The following is a 27,774-nucleotide window of genomic DNA, read 5'->3' as shown; positions in this document are numbered from 1 at the left end:
TTTTAATATAGATAAAAGCATGTGTAACAGTCAGTGTTTACACCAGAAGTAAATGTAAGGAGACAATAAAGTTAACAGCAATATTGTAAAAAAACCAAAGAAACAAACTAGATTATCGCAGGAAAGTAGAGTTTATGCACATTCTCTTGACATTAAAATAATAAATCACAATGAAGGTGAGAGCAGTTGATGCCCATTCTGTATTGTATCAGATACATTTAAATGCTAAGTCACATGACTGTTGACAGAATGAGGGACAACTTCCCATGGAAAACCTTTGGGACAGTGAAGTCATGGAAGATCAAATCCTCAAATGCAATAGAACTTTGCAAGCAGTAAGTGACTGAGCCAAGACAGGGTGGTGAACTAAAATTCCATCAAACCAAGCTGCAAAGGAGAAGACAGAGCTTGACAGATATTAGGGTCAAAAAGACCCTTAACTGGACAGGATAGTGAGTGTGTCCAAGGTAGAATATCTAGATATTATCTAATCAGCCTATCTGAGCTGCTACAGAAAGTAGCTGCCATGTAAAAGTGAGGCCAGAAGATACCAGACAACTCATATTAAAACAAAAGATTACAGTCTCTGAAGATGCAGATGACATGCAAAAGCCAAGACCTTTTAACCATACATGTAAAGTGTCAGAGCATGTTCAAAGGGTAGGCCTGATATTAGCTAACCAATCCGAGAGGGACAAACCAAAGAGAAGGATGAGTAAGAGGTAAGCATTGAAGACATTTGTGGATGATATCCACACCCAGGAGAAAACACTTATAACAGAGAAAGAAGGAATCCAAGGTAAAGTTGGATATTGATATAAAGAGACTGAAGCAGAAACAATGGATTACCAGCCACTAAATCCAGATGTTATGGGGACAACAAAAAGCATTAACAAAACATCTCAGGAAGAATGGAAACAGATTCTAGTGCCCAATGCCAGAGTAATTACTGAATTACTAAAGACAAGTTTTGGTTGAACGTGGAAGCTTGAGGAGAAGAGGAGAAAGTGATGGGAAAAGAAGAAACCAGAAGTAATGATGTTTTTTTTTGGGAAAGAAATGGAGGAAACTGATGGTTCCAATGAAGACAAAGGGTTACAAAATATATTAACATGGCCTGGTAAAGTTCAGGATCATCATAGACAAGGCATTGGGATCCCACTGAAAACCCTATGATAAATCGAAGGCAAACAAACCTGAACCAATATAGCATCACTGCCGCTAATGTGCTGATAAGAAAGAAGCCATGTATGGAAAGCTGCTAAAATATAATTTGGGACCTGCTCCACAAATAGTTAACGAGAAGCCAAAGAACTACTGATATAAAAATAACAGACAGCCCAAAGGAAGTGAAGGACAAAATAAGCTAAGTTCTTAAAAAGTATGGCACGCTAATTCTCCCCCACATTACAAGAAGGCTAAATGATCAGCACAAACTTAAATATCAGGCAAAAGAAGAAACATTAAAAGTAATAAGGAAGAAATGGGTGAAGAATAATTAAATGACACAGAGAAAATATCACAACCTGCAACATAATTCCATGAAGACAGAATAAAGCCTAGTATATATCATAAGATGGAAAATGACAAGGATCGGCAAATACTGGAAACAGAAAATGACAGACAAATCCCTTGTCAACGGGTAAAGACTCAGAAGTGCTAGTGTGAGTCATGGAGAAGTGAGGTGATAAAGAATGGATCATATAATGTTTGATCTCTCAATGCAAAAAGCAAATAAATCCTACGTCAGGCTGTCTGCAACCCCTGAAGTGGTAATGTAAACTTCGGAATACACAGCACAGAAAGTTAACACAAAACACAAGTGCAGTAAAATTGACTTGAATGAACTTATTAAAATGAATATAATAATCAAGTTGAAGAAATCATATTAAGTTGAAAATTAACCACCTTGGGAGTAAAATAAAGTCGAACATGTAGCAATAAAGAACAAAAGAGCATGTCTTAACTCAAATAATGCCATACAGGAAGTGTAGGTTCAATAGAGGGGTGTGGAGGAATTCACATGCATGATGTGAGCATATCATGCTTCTATTGATTAAGAGACATGTTAGAATCTTCCAATTCCAACAAGAGGAGAGAGGCTTGTGGCATGCCTAAAGAATTTCTGTCTTAAAAATGTCAGTCCACATATTAATTAAATCCAAGAAATACTGATTTCAATCATTTACAAATTTGTTACACATCAATCATTCTAACAATAGTACAAATAGATAATACACAGATACTCACTCATGACCACAATGAACAGCCTTTAAAAGGCCTACAGCAGCAGTAGTAAGCCTGTCAAAACCTTGGCCAACCTGGTCAGCATGACACTTAGTCCGGTCTTCAAACATAATTTCTCTTGGCTCTGAAGAGCGACGTAAGTATTGAAGGTTTTGTAACTCACTCCTAAAAACCAAAGGACGTTTATGTCAGCTGCTAAAATTTAAGATAAAACATACTGTAATACAACAGCTCAAGCATCCAAAACAAATACTCTAAGATGGAACATATTGTAATATGCAATAGCTCTGAGCATACAAATTAGCTGCTTTAATCTTATACAGAACATATTACAATAAAATAGTTATAGCATCCAAGTTAGTTGCTTCATTCTAAAGTGGAACATACTGTGATACAACAGCTCTAACATTAAAAATGAAATAAACATATTCAAATTCTACTTCCACACAATAATAAAGACTATTTCTTAGACTTGATAACAAATCCTTAATAAAAATAAAGATATGGATTTGTTAGCACATAAAACTTTCTACCTTGTACAATGTTAAAAGTAGATGCTTCAGTTTGGAATAAATTATCAGTAATTAAAATCTACCATTTTCTTTTCACAGAAGGTTTTGGTGTCATATCAGCTGTTGGGACCAACTGCTCTCCTGGACGGATCCATAAGATTGGGCCATCATTGCTCTCTTGAGGTGATTCCATTTGTACAGAAGACATCTCACCCCAAGGCATAGTCAATCGTAAGAAAGGACAGCTTTCCAACATTTGAAGAAACTCTGGAAAATATCCACCAACCTCCTCATGAACTGTTCCAACCAAGCTGATTTGATGTAAGGGTCCGGCACGAAAAGTGCCACTACTGTAACTCTTGTGGACCTAACAATAAGAAATTAGTTATGGTAAAGTTCACACAGAAATATGCAAAAGTTCATGCATGTATCAGTTTTATATGGAAACTGGTAATAGACAAAATCTCTACACAGTTTTTGGTAGAGAACTTTGCTTTACTTATAAATAAATTAAACCATCTTTACATATTTCTATAGAATGGGCACTGTGTCACTTCATTTACAGATTCAAAACATCTAACTATTTTCACTAAACTCCAAATTTCTTTATTCTACTACTGTTTTTAGACAATATCAATATAATATTCCATTAATTTCCTGCTTGGTTTTTTGTTGTTTTGCTTCTTGAGAGAACTGACAAAATGGTGAAGCAACACTTGTTTTTGATGACCTAATAAACTTGGTACTGATCAATAACTAAAGCAAAAAATATTATGATAACAAAAGAATCAGCTTTAACAAACCTGTTCTCGATACTTGGACAAAGTGGTAGTTTTAATATCTGAGTGGCGACCCAAGGAACCTGCTTTGACCACCAGTTGAGGATAGTTTTCAGTCATGTATTCCAGCAAATCAGGTATGAAATAAGCACCATTGTGTACAACAGAAATAACATAATGAGCCACCCCAGGTGGGTCTTCTTTAAAACTTTCCTGTACAAATAAATAATCGATGTGCTGAGACATACACTCATTAACCCTTCCTTTTACATGTTAGGTGTAATTTTCCCAGCTCATAATCACAAGGTATCCATGAGAATAATTATATTACAATTTTTAATAATATATACATATATTAACAAGATTTTGCAGGTCATTGGTAAACATCACAATGCTCTCCTCATACACAATATATCAGGTTTCAAATTAAGTTTTAAGATTTTTTAAATAAAGATTTTTTTTTGGACAATGTCACTATCAAACATATAGAGTAACTTTCATTTTAATATTAAATATACTTTAATGAAACAGAAAATTTTCAAGTTTCATGTGTGAGATCTTCATAACTTCCAGATAATTACCAAATGTTTTTTAAAAAAGTGTATATTTTATCTGCCATTTGCACTGTGAAATTAGAACCTCTGTTCATATTTGGTAGATCTATTATAAAAATTAGAAAATAAATTATGCTTTTTTCATTCTAAAATGACTACAAATTATAACTCAAAAACACAAATGTTTTGTCTAAATATCTTAAATGTTATAACATTATACATTTCTATAGATTTATTATTTTTATTACATTGAACTTTTAGCCATTGCTGGCTTACATCATATAAGGTCCCAATGATGCAGCACACATGCACTCATGTTACTGTACCCAGTGATATAAAACTGACCTTTAGTTTTTACAAAGTGGATTATCTTAGCTGTGTTTTGGTGGACTACTATTTGGTAAAATACAGTCACATTTCAATTATAATATCTTGTTGGTACTTGCAAATAAATTCTTAAATTTATTTTTCTTAAAACATAGAACAGTAAATAAATGACTTCCTCTATTCAATTCTACCTACTTATCACTGAGTTTTGTCAGAAAATGGAAGCACTGATTTAAGTATGGAAAAAAGATGGGGAGTGTGAGATGAGGTACGTACATATCAAAAATACATTTTCAGTGTAGCAAAATTATAACTTCTGACATGGTACATTACCTTCTCTCACATAAATAGAATCTCACTCTGAATAGATGGAGAGGCATGTGCAAGGGAATGAAAGAAGCATCTAAAGGACTCTCCTTCAGATAAGATTCTAAGATCTGATATGGGAGACTGACTACTTCTGAAGTAGGCATAATCTTTTCCCATATGAAAAAGGATGTAGTAATTACTGGCAGAAGATGAGAGGACTACATCTAAGTAGGAGAGGGCTATAGCGAGACAGTGATCCAAACCCTGCCATATTTATGAAACTCAATTCCATAAATTATAAAAGTGGGTAAATGTAATGGATGTGCCCCTAGGTGTAGAGTGGTTAGGGCATGAAACACCATACATGGCAAGTCAACTACTTTCAAAACCCATGCTGCTAAAAACATCCACGAAGGGGTAGGATAAGAATCCTATCATCAGCAAGTTAACTACAGTCCAAAACCTGGCCATCTGGCAGGAATAGGAAAGAGGATCAAACTATCATACTGTCTTCACTTCTAGTTCAAAATACTTAATGGAATCTCTCTCCTCCAATATATAAACAGGGCACACGTAAGTAACACAAAGTGATATATTGGCCCAGGTATCTAACAACTGAAACAAAAAATGTCTACATAACTCCTTCAAAAGTGAAACTGACCAGAACCAACCCCCAAGCAATATCATCTTCAAAATAAGATACATTGAAGGATAGCAGAAAGGAAAAAAAATCATAACAATCCACAGCACCTCCAACATGACCTTCAACACAGAAAAAATATATGAGTATTATCATAAAAAATATATGAAGCAATTTATGAGTACAGACATCCATAAAACGTGTGTAAGGACTTGTGTTGATTGGTTCTACTTTAAATCCAAAACCTGGCTACTGTGGACCAACTTCCAAAAGGGGGTAGGATGAGAGGTGAACTGCAATTTTTACATCTCACTCCTTGGTATTTGTGTTTCATATTGGAGGATATCACATCATTTACACCAGCAAAAAACCACCCCTCTACTCTCAACTGAATTTTTTTAATCATTCTACATTTTGTTTGTATTTCATTATCACATTCAGGAGGATGTCTCCATGACCCACCACCCCAGAAGCTTGGAACTGGAAAATGGTAAGAACTCTCTAACTCCCTTGGAAGAAAAGGGGGTTTAACTTAATGGAGAGTCCAGAGGAATGTCAATACCATAAACAGCACAATGGGTGACCACAAAACCCTATTTTTGAAAGCATACCATACTGATTTACTCAATATGAGGTATGGCAGGGATGGGTAGTTATTCCTTTCTGTTCACCCATGTTGTCCATTGGGGTATGGTCCAGAATGGGCAAATTTATGAAGCAACTTTTTATCACAAGGATAAACCTACCAGCAACCTTCTGGTAATGCAATGTGCATTACCTAGCCATGAAATTAAAACATGCAAAGTAACATAGTTTGACAGTGCAGACTAAAATGATTAAAGAATACATGTTCAGGTGCCACTGCCCACAAAACAGTATCCAAACAATGAGGAATAACAATAAAAATGAAATAAGGTGCCTGAAAAGACAATAATGAAAAATAAAAAACATAACTTATAAGGTCAAAGTTGCACTGAAGTCCAAAGAATGTCTACAGTGGAAGACAATAGCTTGAAGATGAAGAAACTGCAATCTATGCAAATAGTGAAAAATGAATACATTAGGAGTAGCACACATGCCCAACTGAAGAATTTCTTCCCATATACAATGAAGACTGGATGCAAGAAAAGAAGGTGTTGAATATGATGAAAAGACACCTGGAACAAAATAAAAAAGGAAAATGATAGAGAGGAATAGGCCAATCCAAAACCCAATCAAAAGCTGTAACCAACGAGTGAAGGAGGAAGATCATGAACAGAGGAAGGTTGCCAAGGAATAAAAGAAGTGATAATGGGCATCACAGAAAAAAGCCACTTAGGCAATACAAGAATGTATAGGACAAAGAATTCTATCAATAGGAGGCTGAGAATAAAGGTGAGAAATGGATGGAAGGGAAATCAGTGAAAAGAAGGAGATACCTTAAATAGTTGGTGAAGTTACAGAGAGGGAAAAATAATGCTGATAAAGAGAATATATGTAGGATGATGAAGAGTACATAAAACACTGATGGCAAGTAAATAATACCTCCAATATCCACAGGCTAAGACAAATATTAAACAAGTCTTATGGGAAAGGTGAAACAAAAAGCAGGTGCATGGAAAGTGGTTTGAAAGGAGACAAAGTTAAGCAGTGAAGAACACTAACATCCCACTTGAGAAGGGTAGCCAACCACAGAGAAGAATGAACCTAAAAGGAACATATCAAAAGGAAAAGTGTAAGAGATAAATACACTAGAGTATCAGGAAAAACAAAAAGTATGGGACAAAGCCACTCAATAACCTAAAAAACAAAAAGTATGGGACAAAGCCACTCAATAACCTAAGATCAAGAAGACAGATCACTCCATGATTGAGAAGCCAAGTAAAAATATCTGTAATATGAGTTATAGTGAGCCAATCAGCTAAAATCCTTTGGCCCAGAGATCACTCATGAAAAACATTCCATTTATGCTGATAAACTGCCATGGAGAAATAATGAATGGAGCAAGCCAGAAATGAAGCTACTTGTCAAGAATCAGACAAAAACTAAGCCCGATAATGGAAGATATTAAGAAATGGATCATGTGCCAGTGATCAAGCTTGAAGAAGTAGGAAGGAGACAGAGGAAGAGGTAGTGGAGGAGTAAGTTAGAGCTGGAAAAGCAACAAAAAAAATGTCTGAGCCAGCAATTAAGGAGCAATAAGAAAGACTTGACACAAAGTGGCATGGATGACCAAAATCATCTGCTGAAAAAGCTGAATAGAAGGATAAACATGTAGATATTTGTTGTTAAAATCCTGACTGAAAGCATCAACAGTCAGAGCATGAGGTTGAGGGATGGGAGACCAAAAAACAGATGTAATGTGTGGATGAAAGACATAGCAAAGGTATCTATGTGAGGAGTAGCCCCCTATTAATGGCAAAGCTACTTGAAAAAAAATTGGATCATGCACCAACTCTGTCAAATAGATGATTTTGTTTTGCTCGGAAAGACAATTTGAATATCATATATGGGTGCCAAAGAAATGAAAAAGCAACATACAAAAACATTATTGAGATAAGCAACCACCATAAAATTAACAAAATAAATCATTAACAACGTCTGGCCAGATGGTAAAATAAAACAAGGCCCAACATACAACTAGAAGATTGTGGATATGATAAGAACTCTCAGCCTTCTGTTGGATGACTCACCTCCCCTCATCCCTGAATGGGTGGTGAAAATATGTAAATCTGGAAGAAGAGGAAGAAGCAAGACATCCACCAATGTGTAGGTCCTGTGCAACCACTATTACAAATTGTTGACTACTGTTGGAGGAAGGGTGGTAAGAGCCATCAAAAGATTCCATGCTAGATTCCGCTAGTTGTGAAGAACCAAATAAAGACACACATATGAACATGATCAAAAGGAATAAAGGATGCCATGGAAGACTACAACCCCAAATGCAAGAGAACCACGCAAGCTGTAATAAATGTAGCAGTAAGAGCACAGAGATCTGAAAACTCCATTGAAATAAGTTAAAGAACAGAAGGTTGGGCCAAAGTGAGATGAGTGTTGAAAAACACCTAAATTGATCAAATAATAGATAAATTGAAGGAATGACTTCTCCAATACAATTAACCAGGCAACCTGAGCCATCTCCTGGAGCAGCTGATGAAGCAGACTCCTGTTAAAAATGAGCCAACAGTAGCCAGTCATCCATATGATAATGAAAGCACAACCCGAGAGCATGTAGATGAATCAAATGCTCAAGCCACTTGAACAAACACATATGGGACTCAAACAAGTCGAAAGGGTAGTGTGCAAAACTGATAAATCACTGATGAACACACCAAAGATATGGTCATAACTATCCAAATATTGTGATATGCAAGTAAGCATCTGCATTGTCCACCTTGGTCATCCACAATCCTGGAGACAATCCATGATAAATTTCAGGGAGATTGATAAAGTGTTTGAGGTGTGACAAATCTACTACAGGCTGCTAGTTTCTGGTTTCTTTAGAACAAAAAACAGCCTGGAATAAAAACCTAAAGAAAGATAAAGAGCAGGTTTCATGGCCTGCTGAAACAAACGATCTTGTACAGCCTCTGATAGATGCTGGCTGGTGATGAGAACCCAAGGAAGAGTTAAGGAAATGGGTACTTGAGATAAAAGAGCTGGGGAAATAAAATGCAAGTTAAATCCTTCTTTTAAAACCCAAATAACCCATTGATCTGTGGTAAAAATACCAAAAGGAAACAAATTTGCACAGCTGAGTTCCCTTTGCACCAGAAACCATCGACTAGTCACCGATACTGTTGGTATCATGCCAATCTATGTTGATTAAAATGATGAGATAAACCCCCTGGAGGAAATAGAGCAGATGATGGGGTTGATAAGAACTCAGATGGGAACTGGGAATAGGGACTTGTTATGGTTTCAACTGCAATAAGCAAGCTACAAATGATGAAAGGGTAAATGTTTAATAGATAAATGTAAATGTAAGAAATTTTTAAAAATAAAGACTGGAAAATGTATTTAAAGTAAAAGGCATTAGAAATATAACCATGAACAATCAATAAGGAAATCTTCTTCAGAAATATAACTGTTATTTTTATGAATGTGATACACATGAAAAGCACAGAAGTAAAAAACATCTGAACACAAGAACTGCAAAACAATAAATGACAAAACGTATCTCAGAATGGCTGGTGTGGGTATTAACACATTTACTGATAAACAGAGAATAACGTTTCAACCTTCGTAGATCATCTTCAGGTTAACAAAAAGAGTTTGCAACTGACTGTTGCCAGACATGTCTTAGGTACAAGAGTATAAACAGGCAAGGGATTGTAGGGTGTGTTGCAGTTGGATGTTACGTTTTTAATTAGTACGGGTATAAAGATGTTCCTTTACACTTGTTTAATTTTGGTTTTAGTTGTTGTATAAGTAGAGCTTCTTCGATTTTGCATTTGTTTCCCTACTTAGTATCTGGGTGTTTTCTATGGTTATGTTGTGTTTGACTTACAGTGTTCAAAAACTTACAGTAAAGATGTTTTTTGTGTTCTTTGAATTTTTTTTTCCATTTTTCTGCTTGTTTCTCAAATACAGAAGTTATGGCAGTTGTTGCATTGTATTTTATAAATTATGTTGGTGTTGTGTTTGTCAGTGTAGTTTTTACATATGACAATAAGTGACAGTTAGGTAGAATTGATTAGAGGGAGTTACATTCATTTTGGTGGAAGATTTTCACATGACTGGTACAAGACATGCATTGGAATTAATTCCAATGGAGTATAGGTAAAAGGCTTATGGCAGAAGGAAGCACTAAATGAGAATATGAATAGAGGTAATGTACTGTTATCGGAAAATATGCATTCAATCTTTACTGTTTTGTTTAAAAATATTTCAGTAATACTTGTTTACAGAAAATGAATGCAACCTTTCTGTTTTGCTGAGATGAACACACTTCATCAAAAACATGATTATACACAATTCCTAACCTTTTGTCTTGAATCTAAGAACTGTCAAAATAAGATCAACCTAAACAATATTATGGCCACGATTTATACAATATTACCTTACAATAAATTACACCAGTAATTAATAAATAAAAAAGATTTTAAACAATACAAAATTGAAACATGAAAGTTTTCTTACTTTTATTGCAGTTCAACCTATAGAGCAAATATATTGTTCAGTGGTTTTAAGAAATTCAAATCTGATATTTTCAATTACTTGCACAAAGCAACTAACTACACATTGATCATAAACATTCATTCAGAGTTACGGATATAACCTGGACTAGATTTTCTTTAAAGCTCATAACTTGCAAAGCTCACCAAAACATACAAACAGGAAATGCACAATTAAAATGTAAAAATGACATGTATTAAGTTTTGATTTGTAAAACTATTATTTCAATAAATATTTCAGCAATGATTTTTTAATATATTACTTTAACAATGTTTTTATTTCAGCTGAAAGCTACAAAACAGGCTATCTGTACTCTGTTATACCCACAATTTCAGCATTATAAGTATGTAAACTTACTACTGATCTACTGAGGGACAGTTAGTAACATACGGTAAGAGTTTACCAAGATTATAATTAATACGTTGATTTTTTAATAGTTAGATTTAATTTGAATAAAATGTAAATGCTGAGTTGAATGGTTTGGATCATGTTGTAAGACATTTCTGCAAGCATTGTAAAAATTCTCATAACTAAATTACAAAATAAGTAATACTTTATTAAAATAATTTTGTATTTTAAGACATTTAATGAAAATCAGCTTAAAAATTACAATGCAAATATTTAATAGTTTAACACTAACTAACACAAAATGAATTTCCACAAGGTTATTATGTGCTGTAAAGATTACAAAAACTGTAGGTTTCAAATGAAGCTATTATGGATGTTTAAATTCAAAACTCACACATCTATATTTGAAATGTTCATCATTTGGTCCTACCATTGAAAGAGTTGACAAGTGTTTTGCAGTAAAGCATTTTTTCATAATTATGGTATGATACCTATTGTCTGGAAAGGTTTAATATGCATCTTACTTTATTACAAGTGTATCTCCTTTTATTTTTATTTTGTAAATCCCATCCAGTTGATTAATTTAGTATCAAGGGTGCAAATTTTTGCAATAATTTCAGTTATATAGTTATTACAAAAACTTGTACACTTCATGCAAATTTCAGTTATGCAGTTATTACAAAAATTTGTATCCTTCGTGCAAAATAAATCTTAATTGTAGAAAAATAAGTCTGCAATATGCAAGATGCACACTGAAAATATGATTTATTGTATTTCTTATTACTGATATTGCATTTAGTGACTTAAAAAGATCCATTATTTTCCTACTCCATGGAATAAAAGATGATAGATATTAAAACAAAATATTATCAGATAAAATGCAAAGTAAGTTTTCTCTCTATCTGTCCATGATTACTGGTACAACTTTTATTACCTCCCTTAACCCTTCTGTGACAGGCTTAGTATAATATACACAAGTTTGTCTACACATCTGCACAGTTACGTAATTGCCCCGTAACCTTTGATGCAGGATTACAAGATTTTTGTACACAAAAATTCAGATTGTTTAATGAAATACTTTTACTAAAGAATTGTTTGTGAAAAGAGAGTATGTTTTGTTACTAATATCAGTGCAAACTGATTTCATGTTATAAGAAAACTGTTCATCACAAAAATCTTAAATATTATATGCATAATCTCTAAAACCTCCTAAATATATTTCAAATGTTTGTTTTCAGTAAGACTTTATATTTTATGTTATTTTCTATACTCTAACTATGTGGGGTATGTCACTTGAACAACCTTGTAATCATCATAAAAAATTAGGAAGTAAATATAAATTACACTTTTTTCATCCTAGAATGACTATATATTATAACACTAAAATACAAATGTTTCATTTAATTACTTAAGTCTCCTAATACTATGTGTGTGTATTTTTAATTGTATTGACCTTCCAGTATGCCCAGTTAACATGACATAGTTTACATTGATGTGGTGCACATGTACTCATGTTACAAATCCAGTTATATAAAAATGACCTTTACACTTTCCTGTGTTTTAGTGGACTAGTATTTTGTAATATACAGCCACATCTCAATTATTATACATTATATATGTATATACATTATTACTAGTTAGAAATAAATCATTATTTTACTTAAAATGCAGAACAATAAATCTAGAAATAAAGCAAACAATTATCTCTTCTAACTACAACTTTTAAACTCGGTTGCTGTTGGACACAGGTTGCTAAGCCTTTAAAAAATTTTGCACATGGAAGATATCAAACAAAATTTTTAGTTTTATAAACACAGTTGAAAAACCATAAAAAACATAAATAACTATACTCATACAATAGAATTCCACCATAATTTATTAAGCTTAACTACTAAAATGTATTTAGGTTTAAAAGATATGATTCTTCAAGCACAATAAAGACACAATTGACTTTCATTAAATGTTGAATTGAAGAAACATGGAAGCCTTAACACAGGTTATTCACATGTCATGTATTGCAGTAAGAGTACATCAGGCACTGTTTCAAAAAATGGAAAGAACTGAATGGAGCCACTGTGACTGATTCAGTACATAAGCCACATCTCAAAAAATAGAAAGGAAATGAGGTTATTTTATATTCTAGCTCATCAATATTAGTAATTGGAGTTACTAGTTTGTACAAAACTATAGACTTGGTATTTTGCCATAACAAACATCTAATTTTAAATAATGCTGTATTCATCATGTGACTCATTAAAATCTATATTTAAGTGTGTTCTTTTAATATTTACTTTTAAATTAAGAAATTAACTCATATATAACATATAAGTTTGAATTATAATCTACAATTTGATTCCAAACTTACTACAATAAATTCATAACATGGTAGTTCAATACAATATTGAATGTAAGTCAACAAATGCAATGACATGATCTTTTGCCTGTGACCTGTCATGAAAGTGTTGGTTGGTTGGTTGATTTAGTGTTTTATGGCACAAAGCAGCTAGGCTATCTGTGCCAAACATCTGGTAAAAAGTTAAAATTAAAGTAAATTTAGTAAAATTCATGAAAGGAAAGTAAGGTAAAACAAAACAAAGTTTAAAAAAAACATAAATAGCAAAAAACCAATGTTTACATCTAGTCTACAACGTTAAGAGAAAAACTATGGTAATACAAGTTGTAAATGACTTTCTGTAGTATAACTGTAATTATCAAAACTCACCAGGAAGACTAACAGGTAAGTACAAAAACCACCATCAGTCACCGAAAGTTTGCCTTTCCAGTCCTGGTTCTGAGTTATTTGATGTTAAGGCCATTTTCAAAAAGTAAAGTAATAAAAGTTTTCAAAGACTTGCAGCAAAATTTTAATTATAACTCACCAGGATGACCAATGGGTAGTTCAAAAACCCTAGTTAGTCCCCTAAGTTGGCCTTTCCAGTCCTGGTTTCAAGTTATTTAACATTATGGCCATTTTCTAATTTCAAATTGAACCAGATGGACTATGATTCTTAAAAGGGATTCACATTAAAAAGGTCTAATGTATAAATTAAAAAACTTAAATAGCATTAAAAAGATTAATGGCCTTTAAAAAACTAAAAACATTACCAAGGTGGACAGTGTCACCATCACCAATAACACTGCCTGATGTTATGGACAAACCATGGGACAGAACATGCTTAAAATGGTGACATCGTTGAGAGTTGTAATGAAGGAAAGAAAGTAAAATGTGGCTTTTTGTGACCTGAGTATAACACAGACTACACACTGGTGCATCAGTTCCAGATAAAAAAAAAAAAAGCATGAGTTAAAAAACTGTGACCAATGCGTAGTCTAGTTAGAACAACCTCCTCTTTCCTATCCTCAAAGAAGCAAGACAGCCAAAGTCAAATATAGGGTTTTATTTGGAAAAGCCTGTTTTCACTTTGCTCACTCCAAGTTGACTGTCAGCTGGCATGGAGCCAAGCCTTGAACACAGGACCATAAGTCCATGTATGGAACAAGCACAGCAGTGACAGTACCAGAGCAGAAAGATTTAGCTGCAGTGTCAGCGAGCTCGTTCCCGTAAATACCAATGTGGCGTGGATAGAAGTAGACGTTAAAACAAAATAGGCCAGTTGGTTTTGAATATCGGCCAGAACAGGATGTTAACTTACGTGAAGTGATTCCAGGGCCAGTATAGAACTAAGCGAGTCAGTATAAATATTGCAGTGTGAGTATTGCTAAGTTTCTATGTGATCCGGGCAAGAGAAACAGCATACAGTTCAGCAGTGAACACAGACACTGTAGAGGGAATTCTGCACGCAACTACTAAACCACAACAAAAAAAGCCCACACAGTCCCCCAATTTCAAATCATCTGTATAAATAGGAATGGAAGGGTGGTTTGAAAAATGTTCAGCAAATAGCAGACAGTATTTCCAATCAGGAGTGTCTGCTTTTCTCAGATGACTCAAAGATACGTCACATATGGGGACTGGAAGAAGAAATGGTGGGATGGGCTGACCAGTAAATAAGCAATGTTATCCAAGGACAAACCCAATTCATCCAACTGCGCCTGGATACAAAGGCCAAAAGGAGCAATGGCAGATCGTCTGTTCTGAAAAAGTATGGCTCACCAAGGAAGGAAAACATGACCCCAGTTGGGATGCTTTTGTAAAGAACAAAGTTTCAAAACATACAGTAAAGACAGTTGCAAATGGTGGAGGTGCAAAGAAGGTTTCGGAGACTCTATGTATAAGCTCTGAACTGGGGTAGTGCAGAATGCCCCAGTGCAGAGCTGAAGTCCTTGATGATGAATGGGGTCCAGCATCTTCAAGGCCGAGGGTCTGGCAGAGTCAAAGACCAGTGATCCATAGTCGAGTTTCAATTGACTAAAAGAGCACGATATATCTTTAGCATAGAACATCCAAGTGGTGGAAGAGGACACAGAGGATGTTCAATGCTCTTGTACATTTGACCCATAGCTACTTGATGTGTGGTATAAAGAATAGCTTGCGGTCAAAAATAAGCCCAAAGAACTTTGTTTCAGGGAACACATGCAGCACAACTTCACCAATACGGAGTTCACAATCAGGTGGAATACCCCGTTAGTGTCAAAAGTGCATGCAAACAGTTTTAGAGAGAGAGAAAAATTAAAGCCATTTGCTGTGATCCACTTCAATATACAATTGAGGGCATTATATAGCTGCCATTCAATATACCTCATGTTCAATGACTGACACGAGATGTGAAAGTCATCAACATAAAGCCCATTTGCAACAGTGAGAGGGAGTTGTTAAGTGATGGCATTAGTTTTTATACTGAAAAGTGTGACACTCAAAACACAGCTCTGAGGGACTCCAAGCTCCTGTAGAAAAGAACGGGAAAGTGTCAATCCCACATGAACTTAAAATCTCCTGTCCATTAAAAATTTTTAATAAAAATGGGCAAATGGCCACATAACCCATATATATGTATGTCTCGCAAAATGCCATACCTCCAGGTTGTATCATAAGCCTTCTCAACATCAAAGAATATTGATACAAGATGTTGCCATTTAAGAAAGGCTTCTCTGATTGACTTTTCAAGTCAAATCAGGTGGTCCATGGTGGAGCTCTGTTTTTGGAACCCACACTGGGTGGGCAAGAGGTGGTTGTTTGATTGGAGGAACCAAACAAGACGAGCATTAACCATCCTCTCTAAGGTCTTACAGGGACATCTTGTCAATGCAATTGGGTGGTCGTTTGAAGGAATCTTGTGATCCTTTCCAGGCTTAGAGATAGGTAGGACAATAGCCTGGTTCCAGGCATCAGGAAAAACATTCTCCTGCTAGATCCGGTTAAAAACAATCAGAAGAATAGCAAGAAAAGCTGGAGACAGATGGAGCAGCATTTCATAGTGTACATCATCAGGTCCAACTGATGCACTCCCAAACTGATGAAGGACCAGTTTGAGTTCCACCAATGTAAGGGGACTATTATAGTCATAGAGACAATCAGCTCAAAAGGAAAGAGGTAATTGCTTTGCTCAAATCTTGATGGCTAAGAAGGTGGAGGAAGAAGTAGAAGTGCTAGATAACTGACAAAAGCTTTCATCTAGAGTGTCAGTAATGCTCTGGGTATCAGCTACTTCCTGGCCATCAGAGAACAAGATCAAGAGGGGGCAGAATTATACTGCCCACTGATCTTCTGAATCTTGTCCCATATGACTTTGGAACTGGTGGTAGAAAATATGTTGGTTGTGAAATTAATCACAGATTCCTTCTGGCTTTGACATCTTCCCACTGAGCATGTGCATGGGCCTGTTGGAAAGCAATGTGGTTTGAGACCATGGAATATCTATGGAAAGTATCCCAAACCCGTATTTGACCCTTCCGTGCCATGTGGCAGGCAGGATTCCACCACAGAAGAGGATATAGTGGAAAACATGTCCTGGTTTTAGGAATACATTGAGCAGCTGCTTGTATAATACAGTCAGTTACAGCTACCACACAGTCATCTACTGATGGCTTACAGACATTGGTAGGATCAAGTTCTGTGAGAGCAGTGAAAGAGAGCCAGTTTGCATGATCCAGCTTCCACCAGGACATGCGGGTCAGGTGGCAATGACCATAGCCAGTCTCTCTCAAAATTATAGGAAAATGATCACTGATTATTGTCAACCCTCCATGAAAAACAGGAAAATAAAGAAGGGGAGCACATTGATGGGATCAATAGCAGTAAATGATCAGAGAGCATATGCTCTATGAAGCAACCCTTTCTATCAATATCAGCACTTCCCCAGAGGAGATGATGTCCATTAAAGTCCCCCAGGATTAAAAAGAGAGACAGCAACTATTCAGTGAGAGCATCAAGGTCTGATTGAACATAGGTCTCAGACAACAGGTAGAGAGAACAAACAGTGATGGTATGACCCAAGGAAACACGGATGGCTACGGCCTCCAAGGGTGTGTTGAGTGGGCACATGCTGATCAACCAACGGTGTCACCCCTCCATATACTTGTTCATCACACAGCCTGCCATTTCTGTACAAAGAAAACTGCCAAAAGGTGATTGTCTCGGGAGGTTTCAGAAATGATTCCTGTAAGGAAAGACATACAGGATGGTAAGAGTAAGAAGCAATCAATGTTTTGATGTCATCCAGATTGAAATGTAAACTTTAACAGTTCCATTGTGTCAAGCTATTTTTATTTATGTGTAGGTTAATTGGGTGGAGAACCATTCTGTTTACAACTATGTCTTTTTTCCTTAGTGTCCTTATTCAAGGGAGGTCTTTCAACCTCCAAGGATCCTGTGCTGAGTTGATTGGGAAGGTATTTGCTGTTGGAAGGGGATTCCAGTGACTGTGGACATGAATGAATGATTGTTTTGCACCTTCAGGTAGGAGAAGATGTATCCAAGGGAATGCCTGTACCCGGAAACAAAGGAAGTGGATCTTGGGATTTGTTGAAATGTATGTAAGGGACAAAAATGGGTGTTCAAGTTGATTAATCAACTTTTTTAGCCATGGAGGTCAAAAGACTTTTCATTTGTTTAGAGAACGATTCTTCTGGAGGCACAGAGAGATCTGTCTGCACTCCCACTGTAGTTGTGGAATGAAGTGCAGCAGCATACGCCCAAGATGAAGTGATGGAATTGAGCCTCAGGATAAGTAATGTTATGAACTGTTTTCAATTGCTGCACCTCTTTTTCTTCCAACCACTTAGGGCAAGAACAAAAGTAGGATGGGTGAGAGCCATTGCAACTGATGCAATGAGGGTCCATTCCACACTCACAAGTATCGTGGTCCTTGCCACTGCAACGAGTACATGTCAAGGAACCACAAATGACATCTTTGAGTGGCAGAACCACTGAAACTCAAAACATCTGAGAGGGTTTGAAATGTATGGCTGTACCCTGCAATTATGACAACCTGCCTTCATGGTGGCAGGTGAATGAGGTGATGTAAATGTCAGAATGAGTATATTGATCAGCACTATAATTCCATCTTTGGAAGTGGAGATATGCCTCAATACAGAAACTCCTTGAGTGGAGAAACAAGTGAGAATCTCTGACTCAGGGATGTTCTTCACATCCCTCTCAACAAAAACTACTTGTGATGAATTCAAAGTAGCATGAGGTGTAACCTCTATAGATGTATCCCCAATTGCCTACGAATGCAAGAGGAATTCACTGTGTTGAGATGCAGATGTTTTCACCAATATGTCACCAGATCAAAGATTCTTTACTGACATTGGAGTGCCAGCAAGTCTTTCTAGTCCCTTCTGAATGAAAAAGGGGGACATTTACCCTAAAGGTTTGTCTGAAAGAGAATGTAGGATAAGAAAATGAGGTACAACTAGTGTTACAGATGTTGAAGATTGCTGCACAGAATCTTAAAATATGGTTGTCTACTTATGGACTGTTTTTTTCACTATTTTATTTAAGATCTTATCTGGAGGATCCATAAAAAAAGGTAAATTTTGGTGCCCACTGATCCCACCCACCATGGAGCTCTACAAGGGGAGGCACTGCAATGTCAAACAAGGACACTGCAGCAATACCAGGGTTTTCTGAGCACTATACCCAAACATTAGCATCAGATACAACATCCACCTGTTGAGAATATCCAACACTGGTACTTGGTTGACCTTAGCCTAAGTGGACCATCTTACTGACCCAAGGTGGGCCACCCAAAGGCCACCTGTCTACAGGAATTCTAGGTCGAAGTTGTTTGTTAGGGTTGGACCCCTCAACCACCGGGATCCTCTCCTCCACTTCACAGGTTGCCAAGCACGGCAAACATGTGGGTGGATGTTTAGATCCCAGAGGGGGTAAACTGAAAGAACAGAACCTTTCCTGGGAGGTCCCCTCACCATGTACAGAAATCCACATTGAGGGGCATGAAAGTGTTAAACACAGGAGTGGCATTAGCTAATTTCCACACTCTTGATATTGTGATGATAATGGGCCCAAAAGAGGAGATCTGAGGTTAGAAAATCCAGGAATCTCAACTGGGTGCCCCCTTGGCGATTGGCATGAGCCACCACTATTGTACTCTTAGTGTATAATGATTAGCCCTCGAGTAGCTTTGTGCAAAATTCAAAAACAAAACGTATAATGATCAACTGACCCATGGAGATAGAAAGGAAATGATCTAAAGCCAGACAAACAGCAAAGGACCTGATAGGAAGAGAATGTTCTGACATAGACTAATGATTGATGCACCCAAGCTCTGAAGAAATGAATCCATGAATAGATGTAAATCTGGATATGGAAGAGGAAGCAGGATACCTGCCAAAGGATGCATCTTTTCCAACTATGATCAGAAGGAAGGGTAATAATGAGTTAAGCTCAACTAAGAGGTATGGAAGGAGGTATTGAAGACCACATACCCAAAAGTGATAGAACCTCCACTGCACAAGTAGAAAGTGAAAGAGCAGAAGGGCATTCCAAGTTGCTAGTTCCATGGAACAGAGAGGAAAAGGTAGGTCATAATTGAGATGGGCATGGAAGAAAATGCCTAAATGAATAAGGTATTGGGTATAACAACTGGATTTCTCCAACTTCATAAAACAGCCAACCCAAGCAGCAACTAGAAGAAGCTAATTAGTAGGACAGGCCAGTTCCTGTTTGAAATGAGTGAGAAAAAGCCAGTTTGTCCACACAGAAATAAGCATGCAACCCCAAGGCACAAAGATATAAAGTAAAGGTCTGTACCATCCAACGAATGACATGGTGCCAAAGCCAGTCAGAAGGGTAAAGCACAAAACTGGTACACCACCCCATAATACGTAAGCCTTGGTAATCCAAAGACCCAGAGAAAAAGTTTACCAAAATGTATGGCATGGTGTGAATGCACTAACTGAGATAGGGCACGTTGACGACAAGACTCCAGTCCCTACTCTTTATGGAAACTACAAAGAGGCAGAAATTAAAATCTCCCTGAACTGCATGGAGCAGGTTCAATAGCTTGTTGTGTGTTTTGTACTGCCTTGAAAGACATTGGCTTGAAAAGAGATCCTGAGGAGGTGGAAAGGAAACAGGCACACTGGATAATGGAAGAGGAGTAAGAAATGGGATGACAAAATCTTCTAACAATACTATGTGAACCCGAACTTTGGATATAAAAGGGCTCCACCAATGAACAAAGACCATCAGTGAAGCTCCCACTGGACCCAAACCCATCAGGTAATCATCAGAATCACTGTTGACATACCATCCACCATCATGAAAACAACAAAACAGTGGCACTGTGGGAAGAAGGAACAGACAGGGACTGAAAAAGGGAGAGTTAGGATACATGAATCGATGCCATGCTCAAACCTGACTGGGATAAACAGGACACCACATGAGATAGGGTGAATTGTTGTTGGACTGAAGTGACTCTTGACTCCAAAGACTGTGAAATCATGCTCAACACATGATGTCTCAAAATCAGGGTCATACAAAGGTCTCATAAATAAGAACCCATGTCTGTGACAATATAGTGTCATGACCCTAAAGGTTCCAACAACAAAGAAATTACATTTGCAAGCTAGAGCCAAAGATGACAGATGGGATGTGGGAAAAACTAAATTAGGTTGGGAGACAGAACCATGTAAAAGGGTCATAATAAACATAAAAGACAAAACATCACAAACACAAAGAAATAAAATCCAAAAAAGCCAATGACTGTGAAGGGAATTCTCAGACAGAGTGGGAGAAATGATTGAAATTCTCATCAGCATGTCCAAATTTAAGGGCTCAGGAGAAAGAGGGGCAATGAGAGAAGACAAAGGTTGTTCCATATAATACTCACTCTCCTTGCGAATAAATGCTAATAAATCCCCCAACAGATCACTGACACCTGTGGCATGAAGTATGTTGCATCAAATGAATAAGATGAACCCAAAGTGGTAATGTTAACTTCAGAATTCATGTATGTCATCAAGTAAACAAGCAAAAGATTTGCTGGCAAACCTTGGGTAAATGCATGCTTTCAAAATGAAAGTAAAAATTTCTTGAAAACAAATGAAATAAAATAAAGTGTAAGTTAAAACAAGATAAACCACTCCACAACAGAACTGGAAAAAGGAAAAAAAATCTCAAATCTTGAGCACTACCAGATAAGAAATAATGATCTGATAATGTTGCTCCCTTATTGGTGGAGATTATGCATGTTGATTTGCATGAAAGACATGTTGGAATCTTTAATTCTAATGGGGAATGGGGTTGCGGAAAGCTAGTGGCATGCATTACAAAAAAGTTTGCACAAAATGGGAAAAGGTAATTTAGTGAGAAGAGAGAAGTGCCGTATCAGAATGCAAAGTCAAATACTTTAGGTTCTTTTGCAAAAGTACAGAGACAGTACTTTTGATCTCCAGTTTCAAGTGACACAAGCAGTTGAGAATGGTGATGCATTCTCCCTGGATGGGATGCCAGTTCATTGCAGGTTGTAACCAGTATGGCTATATAAGAAATGATTTTAAGTGAAATTAAAGCATGTAATAATTGTAGATCACTTGCATCTTATGCTTTCACTAGTGTAGTTTATTAGTTTTTATTTCTACAAAGAATCATGAATACCAAGCTTTCTCTTATTGCATCAAAAAACACTTTGTAAAGGGTTACAGACTACCAATACCTTACACTGAGAAATTAATGAGAGACTATTGACTTGGAACTGAGATTATAAACTCTTGTTTTGAGAAAAGTGCATAAATAAAAAACTTTGTCAAGAAATATTTAAACTTTGAATTCTTCCTTATTAACCATGGTTATTTTGTGTACAGGTGCAACATATGCACTGCATACAGACAGCTGATAATCACCATGACAAGACTGTCATACCACTGGAAAATAATTTGTATTTAGTATTTATGAAAGTTTGTTGTATTAAGAATTATTATATTATCAGCAGCACCAGGAGAAATGTAATTTTCCAAATTGCAAATCATAACAAATTATATTACATCAACAATGACTCAAGAAAGATTTGCTAATTTGACAACTATTTTAAATAAACATGAGACTGCTGAAAAGTTAGATACCTACCAGAAAATATGTTTTTTCGGAATTAAAAGCTAGAAGTGTCATCTTTCTATAAAGTTTTTTCAATTTATTGTGCAACTTGGATTTTGTGAATATAAATATTTCATAATGAACAATTAAAATTGTTTCATTACAGTTGAAATTGATGCATGGCCTGGTTAATAAAAATATCTTTATGTAATTAGCCCTTTCACAATGAGCTTGGTATAATATACACAAGTTTATACATGTATTTGTACAAGTTAATTATTTATACTATAACTTTTGAGGCAGTATGTGGATCTTCACAAAATCTAGTAACCTTTTAGTAAAATTTGCAAATTTTTGTACATAAAAATCAGATTTTTAAATGAAGTATTGTTAATAAAGATCTGTTGGTGAAAATATTGAATCGGTTTTGTTACTAGTCCGAGTGCAAAGTGATTTCATGTTATGATAAAAAAAACTATTTTTTGTCCCAAAAACCTCAAATAATATTTGTGTAATCTCTAAAACCTCCTAAATACATTTCAAGTGTTTGGATCAAGTTTGGTGTCAACAGGTTTGATCCCGTGCCTTTTCAATCACACAGCAAATGCTCTGACCTTCAGGTTCCTCTTTTATAAGTACAACATTAAATTGATGATCATAGTAAGATATTAAAAACCATATTTTATACCAGCAACATGTTAGAAGTACACTATATATAATCTATTTATTAAATTATAGACCTGGCATGTATTCCTCATTTGCTTTTTGCAGTAAAACTTTAGTTAATTTTATATCATAAAGTTTGGAAATCATTTCTTAAAAAGGTTTGCTGTGTAACATTTCAACCACATATTCAGTATTTTCACATGTAAGAAGAGACTTCCACTATAATAGCATAACAATTTGGATTAATCACTATTAACAATATAGTCCCAAAGTAACCAAAACATGTTAAAATAATGTTAATACATTCTGTAAATGATTAGCTCAATTGGATTATAATTGCTGATTTCAAAGCTTATACTTCTAATTCTAGTAAGTGTTCATGAAAACAAACAGTGAAACACAAGTATTTCACTTTTTAAAATTAATATTAAATAGTTTTAATCACTTATTATCAAAAATCATTTATTTCAAAGTCATTATTTATAGAGCTACACCACGTGTTTTAGTTTATTTTAGGCATCAACGAAATATTTAAAACAATTTTTCATGAGATTCTAACTTATAAACAATAAAAAACAGATTCTGGAAGTTTGAGAGCTGCAGGTGTCTTTAATATAAATGTTGATGAAAAGAAACATGTGAAGTCTATTATTATATTATTTCATTTAATTTCTGGAAAAAGCCAAGGTATGAAAATTTACCATAACAATGTTTAACTGATATTCATATAGTTGTATTAGCTTAGAAATAATGGGTTACTGGCATAAGGCCTTAACTGGACTGTTGAAGATTCCAGCTGTATTGATTTCAAAACAACCTTAAAAATGATGTTATGGTAATTAAAAAGTCAAATAAGAACAGAAACATTTAGTGGTAAAGATGTACAACTATTATTCACTAATGTTTGAAAACAAAAATGTATTACAAACATTAAACAATATAAAAAAATAGCTTATTTGCACTTTATTTAACACTAAGTAGACACAGAGTTGCAATTCTCTCTGTGTAATAGTTCAAAATCAGCAACAGCAGCATATGCCCCCAGTAGCTTTGCAATTACAAAGACTGGGCAAACAAGTTCAGAGGCAATGGGAACCAAATCCCAGATTCTCAGCTCACAAAACAGTCCTCACTCTTTCATTATACAACTCTGCACTTAAAAAGATGCATAACGGCAATATTTCAAATACTTGGATAGTTGGGATAATCAGAAAGTCATTTTAATTTTGTGACAATTGATTGAGTTAATTTTCATTAACTGATTGTAGGAATAACTTAAAACACTAATTTCAGTTAGTTAATTTTTGTAGCACTGACATTTATTAACTACAGCTAACACTAAATGAAATTCATGTTGCCATACAAAACATCATGTTGAATGTGGTGTGCAAAGTGATGCATCATGACACTCAAACAGCATCTGATATGTAAGAATTGGCCAGCATGATGCACATATCTCAGTATTCGTCTCTCAATGCAATTACCTTTTATGTAGCTGCAACTGTATTTTCATCTTTCACAGGCTAAAATTTAGATAAAAATAACCAATCATGTGAAAATAAACTGAAAATATCTCCTACAAGCAATGTAAAGCATAAGATTCAAGTTCACAGTATACTGGTGAACACATTTCATGCTTTTAGCTGTGGCAGTATTTTACAAATAATAGTACATTGTACTATTCAATTAAAAATCACCATGTAGGTGGTTCATACTGCTGACAGATTCTAAGTCTTTGACTTGGATCTTTATATCATGTTGTTTGAAATACTATTTAGGTTGAAAATACTATTATACAAAGAAATGTTCAGACCATTTCACACTCAAAATCAACCACAATTTTTGACAGCACAAACATAGTTATGGAATAGATGTAATTTCACCAACAAATTGAAAAACAAGTTCTTCACAAAAAAGTTTAATATTCATTGTTGTACATTAAGAACTAACATTTATGTTATACCTTTCTATTTATAAGTTTGACTATTGTTTCAACATGTACATACTGAGACAGAAATAACAACTATATGAGATTTGTACTACCATTCCTAGAAAAAATATTTTATATTATTTTTAATAAAATAAAAAAGAAACTATTATTAACTGTTACATACCTGAAGGAATTCCTGGGCAAGATCTTCCATTTCAGAATTACTGAGATGACAAATCTCATCCCAGTACATGTGCAACAAAGAGGCTCCACCATTTGGGTCAGTTTCTTTCCTTATGTATTTACCATATTTTAGATGTTCAAAGTCTGAGGAAGGCAATAAACGGGATATCTTTTGTGAGAGCTCTATCTCTTTAACAGGTTTTGAATCAGCTAGATGATGACATACTTTCACACGTAATTCCTGTTTACACTGAACACCAGTGTTCTCACAACAGGAAATTTTCTTGTTACATTGGCTACAGATATTTTTAAATGTATATTTACCTGTCACTGCCATCTCTCCTACTTGTGGAATATTTTTTTCTTCCAATTTCTCAACAGATTTTAGTCCTATCTTTCTATGAGATATATTAACCCTACCTTGCTGTAGTGAATGATTTTTGCTTTGTGAAGATGATATTGGTGTGTGTTTAATTTGGTTTGTCCTTGATTCAAGCCTCTTTCTCACTACCCCACTGTTTGGTATGACACTGTGACTATAAGACTGTTTTGATACAGGGCACTTTGGATTTGTTTCCATGGGAACTCTGATATCACTGACCTCACATTTTATTTTTTTGTTGATAATTTTCTCTTTTTCTTTGCTAGATTTGGAATACTTTGTAAGTAACATCTTGTCACATTTACCATAACCTGTTGTTTTCCTATTATGTTTTCCAATACATAAAGTATCCTGAGGCTTAAGATCTCCTGAGGTACAAGCAGTACAAGTTTCCTTCTTCTTCCAGGTTTTTGTTAATAAATCTTTTTTTCCTTCTTCTTCAGAAAACTTCTTCCAAACACTGCTGAGTTGTACATTTTCAGATTTTTTGCAATTTTGTGGGCTTACAGAGAAAGTTCTATTTGTATCAGTAAATGGAACAGTTCCTTTACAGACTTCAAGGTCATCACAAATAACATTGAAAGTACAGTTTGGTTCATTGACACTTTGTTTTTGTTGTTGTTCTTTGTTTCTGCATTTATATGTCATGTCAACTGGGCTTACAAAATACCCTTGTGTAATGATATGTTTGTCTTCTACAAAAGTGTTTGCTATTGGCCTATCCACTTCACTCAAACCCATCTTCTTTAATAACCACTGACTACCATCCTTGGATGTTACATTACTTGAATGCAGTTTATTCAAATTTTCAGTTACTCCTGTCTGTGATACTTGCTTAATTAGATCCTGTTCAATAAATTTTCTTTGAAAAGCTTCTCCAGGAATTTGCTTAAGTTCTGTCCCTTTAAAGTGGCTTGTACTACAAACACTCTTTTCCTGAAAATCATCATCAAGTTGGTGAATCCTGCAGTAAAATGGCAAGTGGACAATTTTACCACAACATATTTGATGGGCATCCTTAGCACAAGCCTGGACATCAACAGAATTTTTCAAAGTATTAGAAGGTTTGAATTCTTTAGTCTCCAACTCTTTCTCAGAAGAATGTTTTGGAATTGAGTACTTTGAATGATCAACTTGCTTATCATATTTTTGTCTCCTTTTCTCTGAATGTGACTTCTTCATAGTTGGTTTATCTGCTGTTTTGTGTTTCTTCTTTTTCTTTTTCATGCCATGTTCATACCTTTGTGCTTCTCTCTTAGTTTTATTTCCTGCCAATAACAAAATACAAAACTTTGGAGAAACAAACTAATTCTTAAATAAAGTAAATAACCCAAAACAACCAATAAACACATTTCAGAACAATGAATATATTATATATTGAGTAATGCACTAAAATTAACAGTTTAAATAGCAACTTACATAAATGCTTAAATTTGTACCCTAACAAATAATTTCATATGCCACTTTCTTATATTCAATAACATTAAACAATTTCTTACATAATATTATATTAATTACTTCATATTGATCATTAGTTATTTCTTCATTAAAGAATTGTTATAACTGTAATGTTTCTTATACATTGTTATTGTTTAGGCATTTTGTCTAATTATAAGGGTTAACTTTTTCTAACTGCTTGCTCTATAAATGGACTATACATGTCAGAGTCAGTTAAAATTTAGTTAGTTGTGTTAGACACAGTTCATATCAATCAGTGGTTCTCAACCAGAGGTGCAAGATAGCATTCTAGGGGGTGTGAGATAACATTTGTTTTGGCCACCTTCACCTTTATTCTTAAATAAATAATTACTGTGAGGGGTGCGTGAACATATTAAAATTTTTTTTAGGAATGTGGAGCATAAAAAAGGTTGGGAACCACTGTTTTAAATAAATAACTAATAGTTTTACTGCACTATTTTTTATCCAATTATTCATTCTTCTTCTTCATTAATCTTACCTTTTTACTGTAGTATCTGTACCATTCTCCTACAGTTGCAATATGTAATAGTAACTTGTATCAAATGAACTACCCTAAAATTGCACTGTCAAAGATATTTAATGGCCTTTCATTGGTTACTTGTCATTGTTAGGGAGAATTATTTAAAGTTTTGTTAACTCTGGTGACATATTTTTTTGGAAAGGGTTGGAAATTGATCATAGTGCATAAAGCAAACTAGTTTTTATGTTTTGTGAGTTACATTGTACTTTTTCTTTCGTGTTAGTTTCACCAATCGCATAGATTCATATATTAAAGCCTACTGAAGTAATTAAAAAAGTAAGAA

The 27,774-nt window shown here is 35.0% G+C and overlaps 1 protein-coding gene across 2 annotated transcripts in view; it reads right to left on the bottom strand.

Annotated features, from left to right (window-relative positions):
• The window catches only part of LOC143250566 (uncharacterized), a 78,127-nt gene that overhangs the window by 35,226 nt on the left and 15,127 nt on the right, over nucleotides 1–27,774 (bottom strand). For both annotated transcript variants that reach the window (XM_076501312.1, XM_076501313.1), the window contains exons 2-5: nucleotides 25,112–26,760; nucleotides 3,563–3,751; nucleotides 2,843–3,126; nucleotides 2,251–2,412 (exon numbers count right to left, since the gene is read on the bottom strand). In XM_076501312.1, the coding sequence (XP_076357427.1) occupies nucleotides 2,251–2,412; nucleotides 2,843–3,126; nucleotides 3,563–3,751; nucleotides 25,112–26,760 (2,284 nt within the window). The remainder of the gene's footprint in view (nucleotides 1–2,250; nucleotides 2,413–2,842; nucleotides 3,127–3,562; nucleotides 3,752–25,111; nucleotides 26,761–27,774) is intronic.

Source organism: Tachypleus tridentatus, chromosome 5, assembly GCF_004210375.1.
Source record: "Tachypleus tridentatus isolate NWPU-2018 chromosome 5, ASM421037v1, whole genome shotgun sequence".
NCBI lineage: Eukaryota > Metazoa > Arthropoda > Merostomata > Xiphosura > Limulidae > Tachypleus > Tachypleus tridentatus.
The sequence above is the reverse complement of the archived record's forward strand: the minus strand, read 5'-3'. Positions and strand labels throughout refer to the sequence as shown.